The sequence below is a fragment of the Aphanomyces invadans genome, assembly GCF_000520115.1.
Source record: "Aphanomyces invadans strain NJM9701 unplaced genomic scaffold supercont1.2, whole genome shotgun sequence".
Taxonomy (NCBI): Eukaryota; Oomycota; class Saprolegniomycetes; order Saprolegniales; family Verrucalvaceae; genus Aphanomyces; species Aphanomyces invadans.
The window spans coordinates 777989-795912 of NW_008580147.1; the positions used below are offsets into that span (position 1 = coordinate 777989).

The 17924-nt window shown below is 53.7% G+C and overlaps 7 protein-coding genes across 10 annotated transcripts; 4 read left to right on the forward strand and 3 right to left on the reverse strand.

The window, feature by feature from the left end:
* Nucleotides 1-23: 23 nt before the first annotated feature.
* Nucleotides 24-1494, reverse strand: H310_01107 (hypothetical protein). The gene is made up of 4 exons (XM_008864131.1): nt 1008-1494; nt 732-960; nt 442-676; nt 24-387 (listed from the first exon to the last, which is right to left on the reverse strand). Exons 1-4 carry the CDS (start codon nt 1408-1410, stop codon nt 181-183), a joined length of 1074 nt encoding a protein of 357 aa, XP_008862353.1. The 5' UTR covers nt 1411-1494; the 3' UTR covers nt 24-180.
* Nucleotides 1495-1661: 167 nt separating this feature from the next.
* H310_01108 (hypothetical protein) lies at nt 1662-2204 on the forward strand. The gene has a single exon (XM_008864132.1). It carries the CDS (start codon nt 1708-1710, stop codon nt 2125-2127), a length of 420 nt encoding a protein of 139 aa, XP_008862354.1. The 5' UTR covers nt 1662-1707; the 3' UTR covers nt 2128-2204.
* Nucleotides 2205-2417: 213 nt separating this feature from the next.
* H310_01109 lies at nt 2418-6701 on the forward strand. Of its 2 annotated transcripts, XM_008864134.1 has the most exons (6): nt 2418-2496; nt 2545-2713; nt 2767-3140; nt 3188-3301; nt 3357-3437; nt 3487-6701. In XM_008864134.1, the coding sequence occupies exons 1-6, from the start codon at nt 2476-2478 to the stop codon at nt 5461-5463; spliced, it is 2736 nt and encodes a 911-aa protein (XP_008862356.1). In that variant the 5' UTR covers nt 2418-2475; the 3' UTR covers nt 5464-6701. The 2 variants fall into 2 exon arrangements, with proteins under 2 accessions (XP_008862356.1, XP_008862355.1); XM_008864133.1 differs by having other exon boundaries at nt 2418-2713.
* Nucleotides 5346-7589, reverse strand: H310_01110 (hypothetical protein). Of its 3 annotated transcripts, XM_008864135.1 has the most exons (8): nt 7507-7589; nt 6843-7457; nt 6627-6782; nt 6566-6579; nt 6366-6507; nt 6163-6318; nt 5938-6101; nt 5346-5888 (listed from the first exon to the last, which is right to left on the reverse strand). In XM_008864135.1, exons 1-8 carry the CDS (start codon nt 7511-7513, stop codon nt 5499-5501), a joined length of 1644 nt encoding a protein of 547 aa, XP_008862357.1. In that variant the 5' UTR covers nt 7514-7589; the 3' UTR covers nt 5346-5498. The 3 variants fall into 3 exon arrangements, with proteins under 3 accessions (XP_008862357.1, XP_008862359.1, XP_008862358.1); XM_008864137.1 differs by having other exon boundaries at nt 5938-6318; XM_008864136.1 differs by having other exon boundaries at nt 5888-6101.
* Nucleotides 7590-8647: 1058 nt separating this feature from the next.
* On the reverse strand, nt 8648-12949 carry H310_01111 (hypothetical protein). Its single transcript, XM_008864138.1, has 5 exons — nt 12044-12949; nt 11613-11999; nt 10740-11565; nt 10343-10677; nt 8648-10278 (listed from the first exon to the last, which is right to left on the reverse strand). The coding sequence occupies exons 1-5, from the start codon at nt 12878-12880 to the stop codon at nt 8806-8808; spliced, it is 3858 nt and encodes a 1285-aa protein (XP_008862360.1). The 5' UTR covers nt 12881-12949; the 3' UTR covers nt 8648-8805.
* Nucleotides 12950-13954: 1005 nt separating this feature from the next.
* On the forward strand, nt 13955-15013 carry H310_01112 (hypothetical protein). The gene has a single exon (XM_008864139.1). It carries the CDS (start codon nt 14030-14032, stop codon nt 14831-14833), a length of 804 nt encoding a protein of 267 aa, XP_008862361.1. The 5' UTR covers nt 13955-14029; the 3' UTR covers nt 14834-15013.
* Nucleotides 15014-16047: 1034 nt separating this feature from the next.
* H310_01113 (hypothetical protein) lies at nt 16048-17914 on the forward strand (the record flags this gene model as incomplete). The annotated part of the gene is made up of 8 exons (XM_008864140.1): nt 16048-16192; nt 16235-16288; nt 16341-16405; nt 16449-16556; nt 16602-16706; nt 16761-16883; nt 16931-17081; nt 17142-17914. 8 exons carry the CDS (start codon nt 16048-16050, stop codon nt 17912-17914), a joined length of 1524 nt encoding a protein of 507 aa, XP_008862362.1.
* Nucleotides 17915-17924: the final 10 nt, after the last annotated feature.

Consider the following 17924-nt stretch of genomic DNA (forward strand, 5'->3'; position numbering starts at 1 on the left):
CAATTCGACGTTTCGACGTGCCCCTAATATGCGTGAAATATTTAATACGATGCGTTAAAGTACAAATGCTTGGGACCATATCGGTTAAACCTAAACAACTACTTGATTTAACACGCTTTTTTCATATTGACCGCCCGAGACTTCCATGGGCTTCTCACATTCGACAGTTACACTCGTCGCTTACGGCGTCGCCGCGTCCAGGTCCATCATGACGCCGTGGGCTCGCACTTGACTCAAGCAGCAGTAGTATTTGGGCGTGTTGTCATCCCCATGGGCTTGCATCCATGTCGGAACGTCGAACGTCTGTGCTTGATGGCGTCCGATCATGTTCACACTCATGTACCCGTCTTGCAGGATCACTCGGAGAGGAAGCTCGAACGTTTGTACCTGGTCCATGTATCAGTGGGTTGCCGCAATCAATTCAGTCAAGGTCATGCTTACCACCATGTCGTTCACGACGTCAAACACAGGGGACACGTAGAACGGAACTTCGTGCTCGGAATCGATGTTGCGTTCGTTGGCAAAAAACGAAAACGACACCTGCTTTGGTCCGTAGGTTGGTGCGTGGGGATGCCAAAAGACGCGATACGGCAACACGGACACGGCTCGGACGATGCAATGGCCTCGCATGCGATAGAAGATGGATTCTTCCGCGTTTGGTGAAGAGGACGCCGCACTACATCGCGCCAGCGATCTATGTTGTGAATCATCGAAACGACAACTGTGCGTACCTGCTCCAGTAGCACGAGTTTCCAGACGAGCACCCGCACAACATTTGGATGGTTTCGCCCAGCGATGATTGCCGGCGCGAGAGCAACCGGAACATAGAGAAAGTGGACAGTTCCTGCAGATTGTAAGGATGGACTAACTCGTCCCCGAACCTCTGGATTTCACCCCAGCATTTCGATGGCCGAAGGGTGTTTCCAGGGCCTTCGCTCTCCCTGTCGGCTGACGAGAACTCTAACGCAGTTGTTGGCCATGCCATTTTGCAAGAACACAATACGTACTTAATACATCGGCGATGAGGTTCTCCTGGCAGTACTTGGATGAATTTGCGAGATTTGTCAAACATGCCAGTCGCTTCCACACGGACATTGCTTGGCGGTGGTTGCTGAAATTTTTCATTGTCGCCGATACTGAGCGAAACCATTGCGTCTTGTCAAGGACAATACTGCGGACGACATCTTGTTTCCAGCAATTGTAACCTTCCATCTGGATGCGAAATCGAGGATGCGCCGCTTCCAAGTGATGGATGTCCATGTGATTGAGGCAGTCGACTATCTTAGCGACAATTTCAATTGGGAGCATCACAAGGTCGTCACATCGAAAACTCACGGACCCATGTTTGGCGGTGACGCACACCATCTCCTCTGCCTCTGGAGAGTGTGCGGGGTTGCACCAGAAGAACATGGCGACGAGGAGAATGGCGAAACTCGAATGCTCGGTCGAGTGATCGATCCTTCCGTCGTCGATTCTTCTATCTTTCGGTGGCAGTTGTCCGAATACCATAGGACGACTTCAACGAATATCCGGATGAATGTGGTTGAGGATCGTCAACTTCAAAAAACTGCATGACATGTCTTGCAATTTGTATGTAATTCTATTTGAATACTTTGAACGGTATTGTTATTGGTCAACGTGCCAATCAAACAGTCGAGTCGGACTGTCACTGTGGCACAGTCGTGGCAACTCACCCAAGGCTACGAGATGAAGCACACCGCGCTCATGGCTGCCGTCGTCGCAATGTCTGCACAGGCGTACGATATCTACCGACTTCGCATCCCGAACGGCCTCACGACTACAGTGGACGGCGTATCGGCTGTTGGCCACGTGAATAAGTTTGGTAGTGGGCGGTCCACATCCTTCGGTCGGGACTTTGAACGGCTAGGGGGCAAGTGGACAAAAGAATTGTGTGAAAAGGACTCGGACGGAGACGGCGCCACGAACGGGGAAGAGCTTGGCGATCCCTGCTGCACTTGGAAGGTTGGTCGGCCCGTGCGGAAGAACCCGACGTCTCCTGGACATAAGAATACCTTCACGGAAGACCAATTGGCATCGCTGAAGTGCCAGGACGACGAAATTGTATCAACCCACAGTAAGTCAGGTGCATCGCCCGACGAGCTCTAGACGAGGATAGGAGTTACGGCGTTTCCTGTGCTGATGTTTGTTATGAGAAGACAATGCACCGTTGTATAAGTTTGTCAGGTTGTCGTGCGGAGGCGGCGGCTGCACCAGCGCAAGGGACAAGCGTTCGCTTGATGGCACACCGTTGGCGGGTCGTTGTGCGCTGGGGATCGGACCTTTGAAAATGCATAGTGCGATTGGAGTTGGGAGGAGAGAGGTAATGGATTTACACTTGCAATTTGTATGGTTGTGTCGGTGAACCACAAAAAAAGCCAAAAAGAACACAGCGCAAAATACGAGCTCGACAGCAAGTGGCCGACAAGATTAGCAAGCGAGACTCCCCTGACAAGGATGGATAAGGACGAACAAGAGGTGCAGCAGCAATCCATGCAGCAAGAATTGAATGGACATGACACGCAGGAGCACAGTGACCTGAACCTGCGCCCGAAAACGATGTTTGATGTGAAAGGCCGCGCGCGCACGAGTGACACCACGCCCGAAAATTACCTTCCACAATGGTCCAAGGACGGCGAAGGGTTCAAGAAGCAGTATGTCGCCCAGGAGGAACGAGATCGACGAAAGAACAAAGGTAGAGAGTTGGCAGTGGAACTATGTGGCTGTGATGCTTCCATTGCCTTGTAGTTATTCGGTACTCGAGAGACGAGCTCTTGGAGATGCACGTTGATAGCTCGACTCCCCCTGAGTGCCCTGAAGGCACGCCGGTGATTACACCTGAGAGCTTGCCACCAGTTGCCAGCATTCCGTTTGATTACATGGCAATCTACAAGCAGTGGGCTGCGAACAAAGATCGCAATCGTCAACCTGGACGCGGGAGAGGTCAGCCTCGAACAGACGAAAATACGTCCAGTGCGACTCCATTGACCAACAACCGAGTGAACAATGGGACCAACAATGCAGCCGGTGGACGGTCCGTCGGTTCGAGCAACGCGAACGAGGGCAAGCGCACCAGCGAAGACTTGAACGACTCATCAACTGGACGGAAATGGAACGACAAGGTAGCTTAACCAATGCCGAGTGGGTGGTCTGATGGTCTGGTGTTCAGCGTGGTGGGGAAGACAGCTGGGAGCGAGGGGCCAGGATCGAAAGCAGTGGCGACGGCGACAAGGATGACTTGTGGGATGACGTCGATCCGTTGGGCGGCGAATTCAAGGATATGGTACTAACTTTATCAAGATTGTGAGCTACAAAGTAACCTGGCACTTTTCTTGTAGGGGTTGTCGACGTTCGCGGAAGCAGCCGAGCAATTTCGTCGTGAAATGGATGAAATGCATCGGGCTGGAGGACGCCCTGAGGTATGCTGATCTGGACAATGAAGCAGTGGGGCCAATGGGGTGCATTTAGTTGCGTCAGAAAACTACGATGGAGAGCGAAGACCAGTTTGCCGACAGCGTCCAGGAAGAAGACGAGCCGCCTATGTGGGACATGCCATCCACGGACAATGCACCGAACGCGGCAGTGGACGCGGAGCCATCCGACCTGTCGTCGTGGTCTTCTTTCAACGAGCAGCCTGCAGCTCCGTTGCACGTGAACCCAGTTCCCGTGGACGCTTGGTTCTATTTGGACCCGCAGGGACTGCAGCAAGGGCCGTTCAAGTCGGCTGAGATGCGCGAGTGGTTTGAAGCTGGGTACTTCAAACCTCACTTGCCAATTCGATTTGGCCTCGAGGGCGAGTTTGCGTCGCTTGCCAACCATTTTCGACACGGTCAAATTCCGTTTTCAACCGTGCCCAGCCCGAATCCGACCCAGCATTTACTCCAGCAACAACAGCAATTGCTGCTCCAAAAGCAGCAACTGGAACAGCAGCAATTTCTCGCCAACCAATTGCAACAACAACGTCTACTTGAGCAACGCCGCTTGCAAGAAGAGCAGCAACGTCGACTTCAAGAAGAGCAACGCATTCGTTTGGAAATGCAACAACGGATAGAGCTTCAAGAACAAGCCGCGCGTTTGGCGCAACAACAACACTTTCATTACCAACGACCCACCGGTCCAGGTGCCGTCGGATCCGCCGGCGCTGCGATCGGGGCTGGCTGGAGTGGCCGCACAGCCCTGCCGCGCGACAACATCATCCCAAGAGCTCGCGACAGCATGATGGGTGGCCTCGGAATGTTTGCCGGCCCGCCACAGCCCGCAAAGACAGAGTATGCTGCTCCTTCATGGGACACGAACGACGACGTGCCAAATTCGTCGCTGTGGAACTCAACTGTGAAGAACGATTCAGATTTGGGCACTTGGAACAAACCAGCCGAACCGGAGTCATCCACGCCGTGGGTAGGCGACGAATGGAATAAAGAGGCAACTCCTACTGCTGGATGGGGAGCGTCGCAAGTAGAACCTGCGCCCCAGGCATCCCCGAAGGCATCGTGGGGCCTGGAAGAACCTTCGGCACAGTCGTCGACGTGGGGTAAACCCGATGGTGGACCGCCCGCGAGGTCATCGTCGTCATTTGAACCGGAGGCGTCTGTCGAAGCAACCAACGTCGCCCCCAAAGCAGTCGAACCGACATGGGAAGCCCCACCCGCACCAGAAACCCCCTCGCTCAAGCAAATCCAGCAGGACGAGCAAGAAGTTATGCGCCGCCGATTGAAAAAACAAGCCCAACCCCTGCAGCCCCGTCCTGTCGACCCTCAACCGGCTCAGCCGGAACAACAACCCCACTTGGCTGACATGGGCCAACAACTCAAGCGTATGTTGGGAGTGTCGAACCCAAGCCCCCCCAAGTCATGGGGTTCCCAAGCCGCAACCGCGCCCGCCCCTGTCGCACGTTCTCTGTCGCTCCGTGACATTCAAGCCGAAGAAGAACGTTTGGCGCAGCTCAAGCGGCAAGAAAAGCCGGTCCAGTCCTCTTCTCGTTGGAGCAGCGTCGTGACCGGGACAAACCCTGCTGCACCGTTATCTGCGGCGGTTGTGACCCGCCCCGCCCCCGTCGAAGTCAAGGCGACGCCGCCGAAAGACCGCGACGCGAGTTTCTGGAACTTCGACGCGTCGTCACCACTTACCGGCACAGCGCGGCCGGTCACCCCCGGCACATCCAACGGCGGAAATGCCTCGGACGATTTGTTGTTGTGGGCGTCCAAGCAAGTGAAAAAGTTGGGCGGTGCCGAAGACTTGATTCAATACTGCGCGACGCTGGAAGACCCTGGTGAGATCCGCGAGTACTTGGCAGCCTACCTCGGATCGACCCCGAAAGTATCTGCGTTTGCGACCGAGTTTATTCAGAAGAAGAAGCAACTAGCAGGGAAGAAGCCGAGTGTGCATGACACTAAGGCGTCGGCCTTCCAGAAGAAGCAGGTCGGGTCGAACAAACACCACCATTAACAAAACGAGGGGAAACAAGACTGCCCCACCGCCTCCTATCGATTTTGCAACGTTTCCAAAATCAAATCGCGCGACAGCATGTGGAACCCTTCGGTCTTGGTCACGTAGTCAAAGTGGCGCACGATAAAGTGCATGCATATCTCGCGCAGACGCGACGCTTGAAGCTCGTCCGCCGCTTGCAGTAACACGCTGGCGTTGTCGACGACGAGGCCCTTCTGGACCATCGCTTCGCACAACCCTTTGAGGCGGTCCAAGCCATACATGTCGGCGCACGCATACAGCTCAATTGCCATCTCGGCCTTCATGTCGGGCGAGACCGTGTCGTTGTAAATGTACTCGAGCAGCGCCAGAAAAACTGGAACACGGATCAATGGCACCGGCACTTCCATCTCGCGCGATTCGCGCATGCCGGAGCTAAACATGGCCTAGAACACGCACCATCCATCAATCGATGCAACCGCAGGTCTCCAGTACCCTGAAGTGGGGACACCGCGCCGCCAAAATCGCGCGATGGCCATATATCCGCCGCGACTCGACCACAAACACGACGTCAGCAAAATCAGGTTGGTCCACGAGGGTTTGCATCTCATCCGAGTACGTTGAGTTGAGCAAAAGCGGACGAAATGCTTGGACGGGGTCTAGTAAGAGACAGCCCTCCATTCACGGCCAATCTGGAAAACCACCCGATCGAGAACGCACCCACAAGCGCGACCGTGTGTTCGTTGTACGACGCAACCGAAACCACTCGTTTGCCATGCAATCCGTCAACCAAACGAGGCAGGGTTACCTTGACCTGGTCATTGTGGCCCAACTTGCCATGGTCGCCATTGCCCCACGTAAACACGTCGCCCGTGTCTACGCAATTCGACTCTAAATGCCGGCATCAAGCACATGCCACGCACTTGTCAAAGCAACGGTGTGGCTCCACCCGCAAGTGATTTCCACCACGACGCGGTCCTTGAGCTTCTCGACCAACGAAGGAATCGTCTTGTTCACCTTGTCGCCGTGACCCAACTGTCCGTGCTCGCCACCGCCCCATGTGTACTACGCACACCCTCCACCATGACGTTGGGGCGTTTAAGAGGACGCTCGCATCACGTACCACTTCGCCACACTCTACTCGACATCATCAAGTCACGTCACGAACAAAAGTTTCAATGCACCTGTGACAGCTGCAGTGTGAAAGCCTCCACACGCCACCTGACGAATTGGACTCGACAGCAATGTCTCCACGACCTTGGCGACGATCTGGTTTCGCTCGCTATTGTGTCCCAGTCGACCGAACTTGCCTTCGCCAAACGTGTACAGCTCACCCTTGTCTGTAATCATCCACAGGACCGCAGTTCAATTGTTGTTACAAGTTCGACATGCATTCGTACCGCTCAAGGCAGCAGTGTGGAAGCCACATGCGGCGATTTGTTTGATCCCTTTGTTCTTCAATTCTTCCACAGCGGACGGCAAGTACTGGTGTCCATCTGTGTCGCCTTGACCACTGACGCCGTTTTCTTTGTCGCCCCAGGTATACACGTCGCTGTTTTTGAGCAGCACAACGGTGTGGCGCGATCCGCACGCGACCTGGTCGACCTTGAGATTCGACAACGTCTCGACCAAGTATGGAACAGAATGCCCGATCTCGTTGCCGTGCCCAAGCTTTCCATACATCCCGCCGCCCCACGTGTACAGTTCCCCGGACACAGTCACAGCTGCGGTGTGGTAGCTTCCGCACGTCACCTGTTTGATCTGTTTGTTCTGCAACGATTCGACTAGGCGCGGAACGAACTTCCATCCGTTGTCTCCATGGCCCAAGCGTCCGTCGTCGCCTCGGCCCCACGTGTACACGTCTCCTTTGTCGTCAAGCACGACTGTGTGGCCGCTACCACATGCAATCTGGACAACGACGCGTTCTCGAAGTGCCTCGACAACCACAGGACGATACTGGTCACTCGTGTCTCCCAGTCCGAGCTGTCCGTCTTCACCTCGTCCCCAACTGTACACTGCATGTACCCTTTGTCAATGGCGTCGATGGAGGTCCAGCGCACGTACCCGTCATCGTCCCAAGATATGCCTTGTGCGTTGGGCACGGCAAGAAGGTAATCGCCTCTGTATAAATCGAACTTTGATGCCGCAGCCAAAAAAAGGTTTTGTCGGTCTTTTGTTTTTACCATGAACAAAACAAAACCCCTAGAAAAGAGTTTTTTCAATCCTGTTTGCATGAACAGCGGCGCAAGGGACAGGGCACATGGCTGCAGCACACGGACACGTCCTTCGACTGTCGACGGCAAGCGTTCCACATGAGCTACTGGCCCTCCCCTTACCTATAGTGTGTTGTGTCTCGAATGCATGATGATCGTGTCGTGGAGCGGTGCATGACGACGCATGGAGTGGTGAAGGTTGAACATTGTCACACATGAATCCATGCTTCTACACATTTTCTGTGGGATCATCGCCTTTGGTTTCACCACCATGATCAGCGCTAACACACGACAAGCAGCAAAATCCAGTGCGATCGCGCCGTAGCATGTTATGGTGCAGTTGCAAGTCTAAGTCATCGCGTCGGCCGTCGTGACTAGCTCGAGCCCGTGATGCGCGTTGTCTTGGCGCTGCAACAATGTTGTCGGTAAACACTTCATGTTGATCGTTGAGGAGACTGTCGACTTCCTTGTATGCGCGTTCATCATGCGCAGCGGACGGTTGATGTGAAAGGTGTCTTCTTCCTTCGGACCATGTTGGTGGTACGTTGAACATTGGGCTTGGGCATCAAGTGGGTCTTCGTTGTCGTTGAGAACGCACAGGTTGTTTCAAGTGTTGCAAGCTCCCAAACGGCTCGGAGAGCTGTCGGATGTGGCGTTTCTCACAACGCTCTAGCAAGACCGATGGTACAGCACAAGGTGCACTTGCAAAACTCCACACACCTTCTTGGCGGTGGTTCCACGAGGACCCCTTCGTCCGTTCGGGAGTCATTGGGGCACCTTGAAGCGATTTTAGATTGTCCCCACTACCTCGTTGTCATGCATGCTCATCTGTCGAGTTTCATGCGGGTGCTGCGCGTGTCAAGCGTCGTGGCGACGAACGACTCGTTTTGGTCCATGGACTCGATACCGATGGTTTCAAATGACTGTTCGACGCACTGGATGACGAGGACCAGACTTCAACATGTGCCGAGAGAATCGGCTCCCTGGGCACCGCATCGAGCCAGGCGCTTCACCTCGTGCCGTCGTCTGCCTTGCCACCTCGATGGACTGCCTGGAGGCATCATAGTTGGCAGATCTCTCACATCACATTGTCCCTGGTGACGACGACCCATGTCTGTGGTGCCACAGGAAGTCCACGACATTACAAGATTTATTGGGGGGTTTCCTGCTGCTTCTTTGCCTGCTTCATGAGTTTGAGTGTTTCGACCGATGGACGGTCCCACTGCGTCAACTTGAGCGTCTTGTTCACGTAGTATACTTTGCCGTTGTTGCGGCTGACCTTGGCGTCCCACCCGTTCGGCAACGGGGCCTCCGGCAACGAGTCCAAATTGAAACTTTCCTGAGGCACAATGGTAGGTCGGGAAGGTTGCTTGGCGACGGCGGCAGTCGCAGCAGCTGCTACCACACTGCTGGAAAGGCCGGTGAGACTGGACCGGCCGTCCTTTGAGTCGCCGTTCTTCTCGTCCTTTTTGCCACCCATAATATTCTTCACCATCCGGTTCGTCAACGACGAGATGCCGCTGCGACCTTGCGCCATCGCCGAGTTGATGACCGAGGAGCGTGGAGCACTTTCCAAGCTGTCCAAGTCCGTCTTGGTCGTTGAGTCATTGTTCGTGATCGACGATGACGTCTTGAACTCGTAGTAGTCGGCTGGCTTAGTGCCATCAGGGTCGCTGTCACGTTGCAGTTCCGACTTCGTGGGGTCGGCAAGATGTGCCGTGGTGGAGTCACTTCGCCAAAACGTTGGGCGCTTGAATTGGGTAGCTTTCTTGAGCACATCGACGGCTGAGCTCACGGCGGTCGACGTGCTACTGGGGAACATGTCCCTCTCCTCCGTGACAGAGTCCAACATTGGCCCAGCCGATCCGTCCGCCCCAGCAATGACATGAGCCTTGATGTCTTTGTGCGCAGGTTGGCGGAACAATTTGTTGCGAATTCGGCCGGCCACTGCCGGCACTGAGGTCGATGCTCCCAAAGCAGGACCGCCCTTGGCCACTTGTTCCTTGAGCTTGGCGATTTCGGCTGCTTGCGCGTCGACTTTCTTTTGAAGCGACTGAGTCAATTCCTGCTCTTGCTTGAGCTTGACGAAGTTTTGGCTCAACTGAATTTCCGTGTGCGTCTTGAGCTTTTCCAACTCGGACTTGTAAGCGGCGAGTTGCACCTTGAGTTCGTCGTTCTCCTTCTTGAACACCTCGTTCGCATCCTTGAGTGACCCGATCATGTCGCCGGCGTCGGCCATAATCGCTTCGTCCTTGGCTTGCTTCTCTTGCTCCAACATGGCACTGCGCTTTTGCTCTTCCGCCAACCGATTCTGGAGGGCTTGCAACTGGTACTTCATGTCCGCTTCCAACTTCTTTTCCTGCAGGGCGGCCAAGTACTTGGGGCGTTGCAAGTGCATGCGAACAAACGACTGGACACGCACAATGATCTTGCGCTTGCGCTGGTAGTTGCGGCGCTTGGCATACCCAGCCAAATGGCGCTGAATAATGACCGCACAATGGTTGCGCTTGACTTCCAGCGCCACTTTCCGGCCTTGGATGCCACGAATGCGAGCTTGAGCCAGAATGAGACCTTTGACAAACGTGTTGTAACGGTGCATGGCAAGGACACAACGAACGAACGACTAGAGTACACACAAGTAGCGTTAGCGCAAGTCGTGCATGACTTAGTGATGCACTCGCGCGCACCTGAATTTTGACAACGGCTTGCAATGTCCGCAAGTACTTGAGGCGTTGGCAGAAACCACGCATAACCTTTTGCACAAATCGAGCCTTCTTGTCGAGGAATTTCTTTCGGCGATCCTCCAACTCCTCGAGTACCCCCAGTTGAAAGTAGATTTTGGACCACCCCATTTGGTACTGCGTTGGAGACGTGAGTTTCAACTTGTCCATGAGCTGTTGGCACTTTTCTTTTGACGAGCCAGGGCCAGGCGGGACAAATAAGCGGAACTTAGTCAAGAACTCTTCGTGGGTTTGACGGTTGGGGTAAGCAGCACGCGAAATACGAATGGCTTCAATCACACCTGTGTCCGATACACGATGGTCACAACTGTTGCTTCAATGATGGGACGGGATCAAATCGCACCTGCGCAACGCAACTGGGACACCACCATCGCATGTTCCATCGTGTTGGAGCTCTTGATCGAGTTGGGCTTGATGCAGCGGACATATTGCACACTGGTCGCTTGGATCGAATTCATCAATTCAGTCAAGCTGTCCTTGAATTGTGTGCCGACTGTAGACAAGTTCATCATACCACCGCGGCGCTTATTCGCCGGCTCTTCCTTGACTTCTTCAGCCTTTTCTTCAAACAGCTTCTGGATGTACGTGATGTTGGAACTGCGCATCAAGTCGCCCAAGTCGGGCAACAAGTTGTCCTTGTGCTTTTCCAAAAACCCGATCGCTTCGTACTTGACGGGGGCCGCATAATGCTTGATAATGAACTCGGTTTGCGAAGTGCGGGGGAATTCAATCACGCTCGGCTTGTACAGCTCCTTGTTGATCGACATAATGGTCGACATGAAGCCCTTCTCGCTACCTTTGGTCTTTTTCAACTCTTCGTTGAGCAACGAAATAATCCCGATACGGTCCTCAATCACGTTCAGAACGTCTTGATTGTCAGCATACTCGATGTGTTCCCACTGAATTCCTTCTTCGTCGTACTCGATTTGCACAGTCTTAAACACGTCCGACGTAAACTTTTGCTGCAGCTTCTCGTTCGCGTAGTTGATGCAAAATTGCTCAAACGAGTTGTGTTTGAAATGCTCAAACCCGAAAATGTCGAGTACGCCGATGTGGTGGTCCATGCGCTTGTCGTCAGACAACGAAACGTTGATGAGGTCCACCAACCAGTCGAACACACGAGAGTAGATGGCTTTAGACAGGGCGTCCACACAGTCCATGGCCGCTTCCTACGCCATTGAGATGAGCCCTGGCTCAACAGCCGCTGAACGATTACCTTCTTCAACGGGACGCTGTACACATCGTTTCTTGCACGCATGGTGCGCGAGCACAGGGCCTTTTGAAGGGATTCGGGTGTCAATCCCATCAACTGGATTGCATGGGCCGCCGCTTGATCACCTGGCGAAATCATCGACTCTTCGTCGTTTGATGGATTTGAAATAATCGAAATGTTCCCCAGGTGTAAAATCCCTGCCAGCGTCTTGTACAAGTCCATTTGCGACGTGTGATTGAATCCAATGAGCGACAACCGGTCGGCAGTGACTTTGAAATGCTCAAAGTCGGTCTGGCCTTCAATCATGGCGGTGGATTTTTCGCCGATGTACCGGTAGTTGGCCGCCGGGTCCAAGAACAATTCCGTCGCCGTCTCGCCAGAGTCAATCACCTAAGTCAGCATGCATGACGTAAAACTAGAAGAAGCAACCATACCTGGTAAAAAATGTGGTAGTTTCGCTCGGGGTGTTCGTGGCTGATTACACGAGTCTTCTCTAACAGGTACGTCTTACACTTGGCTCCGACCAACGTCCCCACTCGGTCGAATTGGAGCTGTGTGAACTTGCCGAAGCGAGAACTGTTGTCATTGCGAACGGTCTTGGCATTCCCGAAGTACTCGAGCAATGGACTGACTTCGATAATTTTTTTGATCGTGCCGTCGTTCATTCCACCGGCAATAGTGGCCAAATGGTTCATGAGAATCTTGGTCGTTTCGGTCTTCCCGGCCCCGGATTCCCCAGACACCAGGATCGACTGGTTACGCCCAGCAGTCTTCATGTTCTCGTAGGATGCAACCGATGTCGCATACACGTGCGGCGGCAATTCTTCGCGAGGAAAGTTGAGGTACCGAATGTGTTGATGTTCTGCATATAGATCATGCAATCGCTTGTACGGATTGACGGCGATACAGATGTCGCCTGTGTATGTGTAGGGCAATTCCTTCAAGAAACGCGTCTTGACGTTGTACAAAATTGCTGCCTCGTGGAGGTAGTTGAGGGTGATCATGTCTTCAATCCCTTCTTCGCCGACGTTTTCATTTTGGAAAGGAAGGGTATCAACGCTGTCCGTGGATTCGCCTTTGCCGCTCATGAGGGCGCGGGTTCTTTTGTCATCCAAGTTCACCACACGTTCTTCAGTCGACCCGTCGACGAGCCACACCTTGCACTTGATTTCCTTGGTGCCCGGCGTTTGGCCAATGACTTCGGCAGGCAACCACACGTCCTTTTCATCGGGCACGTAGCACTTGGCCCCCGGAACCATTTCGAGAGACATGATCAACTTGTGGTGGTGCTGAGGTCAACGCCGCCGATGTCGGTCCTGCGTTTGCACGTCAGTCGACAAATCAAATTGAAAGTGACGAAGAGAATGGGATGACTGTCCTTTCCAGCCGCCCAATCGGTGCTCGTGGGTCGGGTGGGTGCGATATTTTTCCAAATTAATCAATTTCATTTTCAAATTTATATAATGTAGAAATTAATATTAAAATTGCGGATTCATTGACACCCAAACCGACCAATAGTCGGCGATATCGGGTGGTTAAGTAACCGGCACCCCAGCAGAGGTTGGGCTGAAAATAGCGCATTCAAGACGGCAAGAGGTAGGATATGATACCTTTCGTCGTGCAAATTGAGGTTCCTAGTAATGCGCTCAACATGGAGTCCTGTTGCGCTGGTGTTCCCGGCCACAACCTTCGCCTCAGAACCAAGCCAAAATCGCACGTGCATCACACTTTCTTTGCCGAGAGTCCAACGCGAAGTATGATCTGAAGGTCGCGATGTGGACAACACTCATACCAATGTAGTAGTCGTATGAGGTCAACGCTTAATATATGCATGATATCATGGAGAAGGAACTTCTGTCCGCGGGGGGAGGTTGCGCTTCGAATGCAGGGGAGAGTTTCCTGTTGGATCTTAACTATACAATTGACCAGTACTTTTCTCGAGGAGTACCCAGTGTACCGGTACTTTGAAGGGTCAATGAAAATCAAGATGTCGACGGAATTTGTGTGGATGGAAGGGGGTGACGAGATGCGTATATTCGTGGTGCCAAACTGGCGCTCCCATGACAATGAGTCTTCTTCATCACGATAAATCGTCCGTATTTGCACACAGCAGAGCCACGCCACGGACGCTTGATGGCGCCATCGACCCAATCATCCATCCATCCGATGGCGACATGCGGCAGCCTGCAACATGGCAAGCAAACTTGACAGTCCGGGGAAAACGTACGAAATATACTACGTTCATTATAGATGTCCTCTTCCTCATCATTCATTGGATAAAATTAAATTAAAATAGCCAATCCGGGGGGGCTATTGTGGTACGTGAGTAACCAGGTAGTTTTTGCCTTCGCCAGGCAACAAGCCAGCACTGTGGTCATTACGGAGCAGACGCCGATCCCCCGACGACAGCTCACTTCACCATGCGTGATCAGTATGACTCGTTGGAATCGCCCAAGGCCGGCGTCATGGCAGCAGAAAAGTACGACAAGCTTGTGGGCGAAGTGACCAAGGCGCTCGGCCAACTCAACACGACCGTCCGCGCTGTGGACCAAAAAGTGTCACTGTTTGGAACAAGCCTCGATTCCCAAAGCAGCCACGAAAAGCTTCGTGAGCTGCTAGAAAAGGGTGACAAATTGATTTCAAAGATTGAAAAGCGACTCAAAATGCTTGGTGATGACATGAAGGGTCAGAGCGGCCCGGTCGTCCGGACTCGGTCGACCGCCATCAAGAAGCTCACAGCGGATTTTAAGACACAATCGGACCTTTTCAAACAGTCCAGCCAGAGCGCCAAGTCAGCCAACGTGACTCTTCCGTCGGTGGCAAAGCCATCAGGCATCAACCAGCCCGCACGACCAGCACCTGGTGGGTTCACCAATTTCCACGAAGACCAATTGCTGGCCCAGGCTCAAGTCACGACGTACGACGAAGATGACTTGATGCGACGGGAAGAGGACATCATTCACATCAACCACCAACTGCGCGAGATCAACGCCGCGTACAAGGAAGTGGATGGTTTGATCAACGACCAACACGAAGTTGTGGTGGAAATCGCCGACAATGTTGAAGTCGCCCGCAACGAAACGCACGGCGCCCTTCAGCACGTTCAAAAAGCCGACGCCCGGTCGAAGTATTGCAACTGCAGCAAGCGAAAGCTCATCTGTTATGGGGGCCTTGCCTTCCTCTTCGTCCTCATGGTGCTCGGTGTCATCATCGCGTTAAAGTAGTAAATCGTGACAACGTTGCGCTGCCCACGACCTGGGCTCTCTGTGACCCCACGAATGTAATTATTTTACTCCGCCAAGCGACTTCTCCGTGCATCAACAACCGCAAGGGACACCTGCTGCTGCTGTATTTTCTCGTGGGATGGTGTAGAAACTTGGCAAGAACAATTCGTCGCATTTTCCTGACCAGGCTCCATGTGCCGAGTGGCCAATGGGACCAGCTATGGAAAATCTCATCCCAAATGGGCATCCTTGTTGGTGGGTTGCTTTACCGCAATGCCCATTCAGCATCCAGGCGAAGGGCAATGACCTTCAGACCTACCTCTCCGTGTTGCGCTGATGTCACGAATGCGTTGCGGTTGCAGGTGGCCACTCTCACAGACGACCTCAACACCCTACGTGCCGAGAAGGAAGATCAAGAAGCATTTTACAATCTGCGCATCCACTATCTTGAGCGCGAACTCCAGTCTCTTCGCAACCAGACCACATCTTCGTCCATGGCTCCGCCAACATCATCGAGAAACTGGCTGCGAGCAATCCTAGCTGGATGTGACACACACAGCGCATCACATCCACCGAACGACAAAGTCCCTCCACCTGGGGGCTATCAGAGCGCTTTGCAGCCTGACGAAGTCGAGGAACCGTCGTTTGCCCATGCGCGACCGTCCTCCGAGCATAAGGGGGTGTACCAACGCGTGCTAAGCATATTCCATATTGACCGCCTACGAAATCTTTGGCGGCGGAAACGACGTACGCCCCCCCCCACCACAACAGTCGAGTGGCACGCTCAATTCGGCGACAATGGCAAGGTGTACTTCGTCAAACCCTCCGCCTCCATCAGCCCGCCACACACAGAAACCACGGATCTTCTTGCCGCCGCCACTCCGCAAGCCGAGAAAGACTCCTGTGCTGGGTCGACGCGTCCATCTTTACACAGCATCGACGGCGACTCCTCGTGGGTATAACGGTCGTCCTTGTTGTATTTGGCGCTCCAAATCTCGATGTATCGCTCTGTGAGGAACCACGGGAAGTTCTTCACTAAGCCTAACGACACCGTCGCCATCCAAATGTTTCGTGTTCGGCGGAAGTCGACCAGGGTATTGCCGCTCGCCAACCGACGTGTTCGGATAATATCTGGACAGTCTTGGCCATGAAACCGCTCGGGGAATGCTGGGTGCAGGTCATTGGGATTTTAGGGGGGTTCCCAGCAGGATACGATGCTGCGCATGTTCTCGAAGCGTGAAAGCAACAACTCGATTACGGTCTCGTCCAAGCATCCATCTCGATCTGGCGTGTGCACTGACGAAGAGGACCCGACAACCGAGTTTCCAGCATTGGTGCTGCAGCTCGCTGTTGCCGAAGGTTTGGCACCTCGGAATTCTCCATATCTTATTTTGGGCCTAGAAAAGCTTAAATGCGCGTCAGGTCTTTTGGTCAAGCATTGCAACGCCCTTGCAGGTGGGTTCCACAGGTAGAGAGCCATCTCACGCGTATTACGGTGGGGAGGTAGACCTCCTGCAAACCACCACGGACATTCGCGCTCTCACGTCCAAGCAGTTTCCGTCGCGGGACAATGTACACATGATGTCATGATGATTTGTTGACTATCGATGTCAAGATTGCCTTGGCCCGTGAGCAAACGTCATTCCTCGACAACGTGGCCAAGTTTCGATCCACGGCAATTGCGCCACTGCAGGCTCTCTTGTCGTCGTTTCCACAGCTGAAGGTACAGCGACTACTTGATCCACACACAATCATGTCATGAATGCAGCATCGCATCGACCACCGGAAGAGTGCGCTGGGAACGTGGCGGCGCTACCAAAAGAAAGTCGACGAAATGGCGGTCAAAGGTGACTCCAGTGCCCGCCTACACCGCGTACGACACCACATCCAGTGCATTCAATGGATTCTCACACGACCCCGTGTGTAGAACCGACTGAAATGCATGGCTGCGCAAGAACGCTTCCAGCAGCTGGATAAAGATGTCCAGCGTGAAATGAGGCACGTTTTGTCGCTCGACCTGGGCATGCTCATCGATGCACCCATGCTTCAGGTCCGTTCGTACAAGAACGTCCCGTTCGCTTTCTCACACTTGCGCAGCTTGTAGATGCCCAGCAAGCATGGGCTGCTACGTTGCAAAGCTCAGCCGCCCATTTGCGCAGCATCATCGCATCCGCTCCACCGCCACCACCGTCCCCACCGCGATCCCATCATACCGACCAAGACCCAATTCCGACCAAGCTGTCTCGACGTAGCGCATCGACGTCAGGTTTTGCTTCAGGTTCTGTGCGTTGTGACATGACTTGCGTAGATGAAGACAATAACAAGCAGCTGTCCATCAAGCACCAGCACACGTCCATGGGAGGCGAGGGATCGGACGACCCAGCAGCCCTGATTCCAATCAAACTGCCGCTACGCATGGGTTGCGCTGTCGCCGAGGACGACGTGAATGTTCTGGACAAATGTCGGTCGCTTCGCCCAAAAAAGCCGCACGCTCAAGGAACCCGCTCGTGGCACATGCACCAGCACGCCAAACAATCGCTGGCGCAGGGACTCGATGTCCTTGACGCAGTCAAGCTCCCACCCGGATTCGGCCGCGAGGAATGGATCGCTGTCCATGCGCACGACTTTTTCAACGAAGTGTCCCTCTTGTATGGGACCATCTCGGAGCTGTGCACAGCCACAACGTGTCCCGAAATGACCGCCGGTCCGTGCTACACGTACTTGTGGGCTGACGACCACGGCGGGTCGCCAGTCGCGTGCTCTGCGCCAGCATACGTGGCCAAGCTGATGGCGTGGATCGACGCGCAGCTGAGCGACCCGACTGTGTTCCCGGACAGCGGGTATGAATCGAACAAGGCGTTTGCTGCCATGTCGCGCAACATGTTCAAACGGCTCTTTCGTGTGTATGCGCACATTTACCACAACCACGAGCCCGACTTTGCCACATTGCATGCCGAGAGCCATCTCAAGTGCAGTTTCAAGCGGTTCGTGTCGTTTGTGCTTGAATTTGACCTTGTCGAGGCCAAGGAACTGAATGCGTTGCGGAAACTCATCTGCGACCTTGTGCCAGGAAAGTTGTAATGTCAAACCT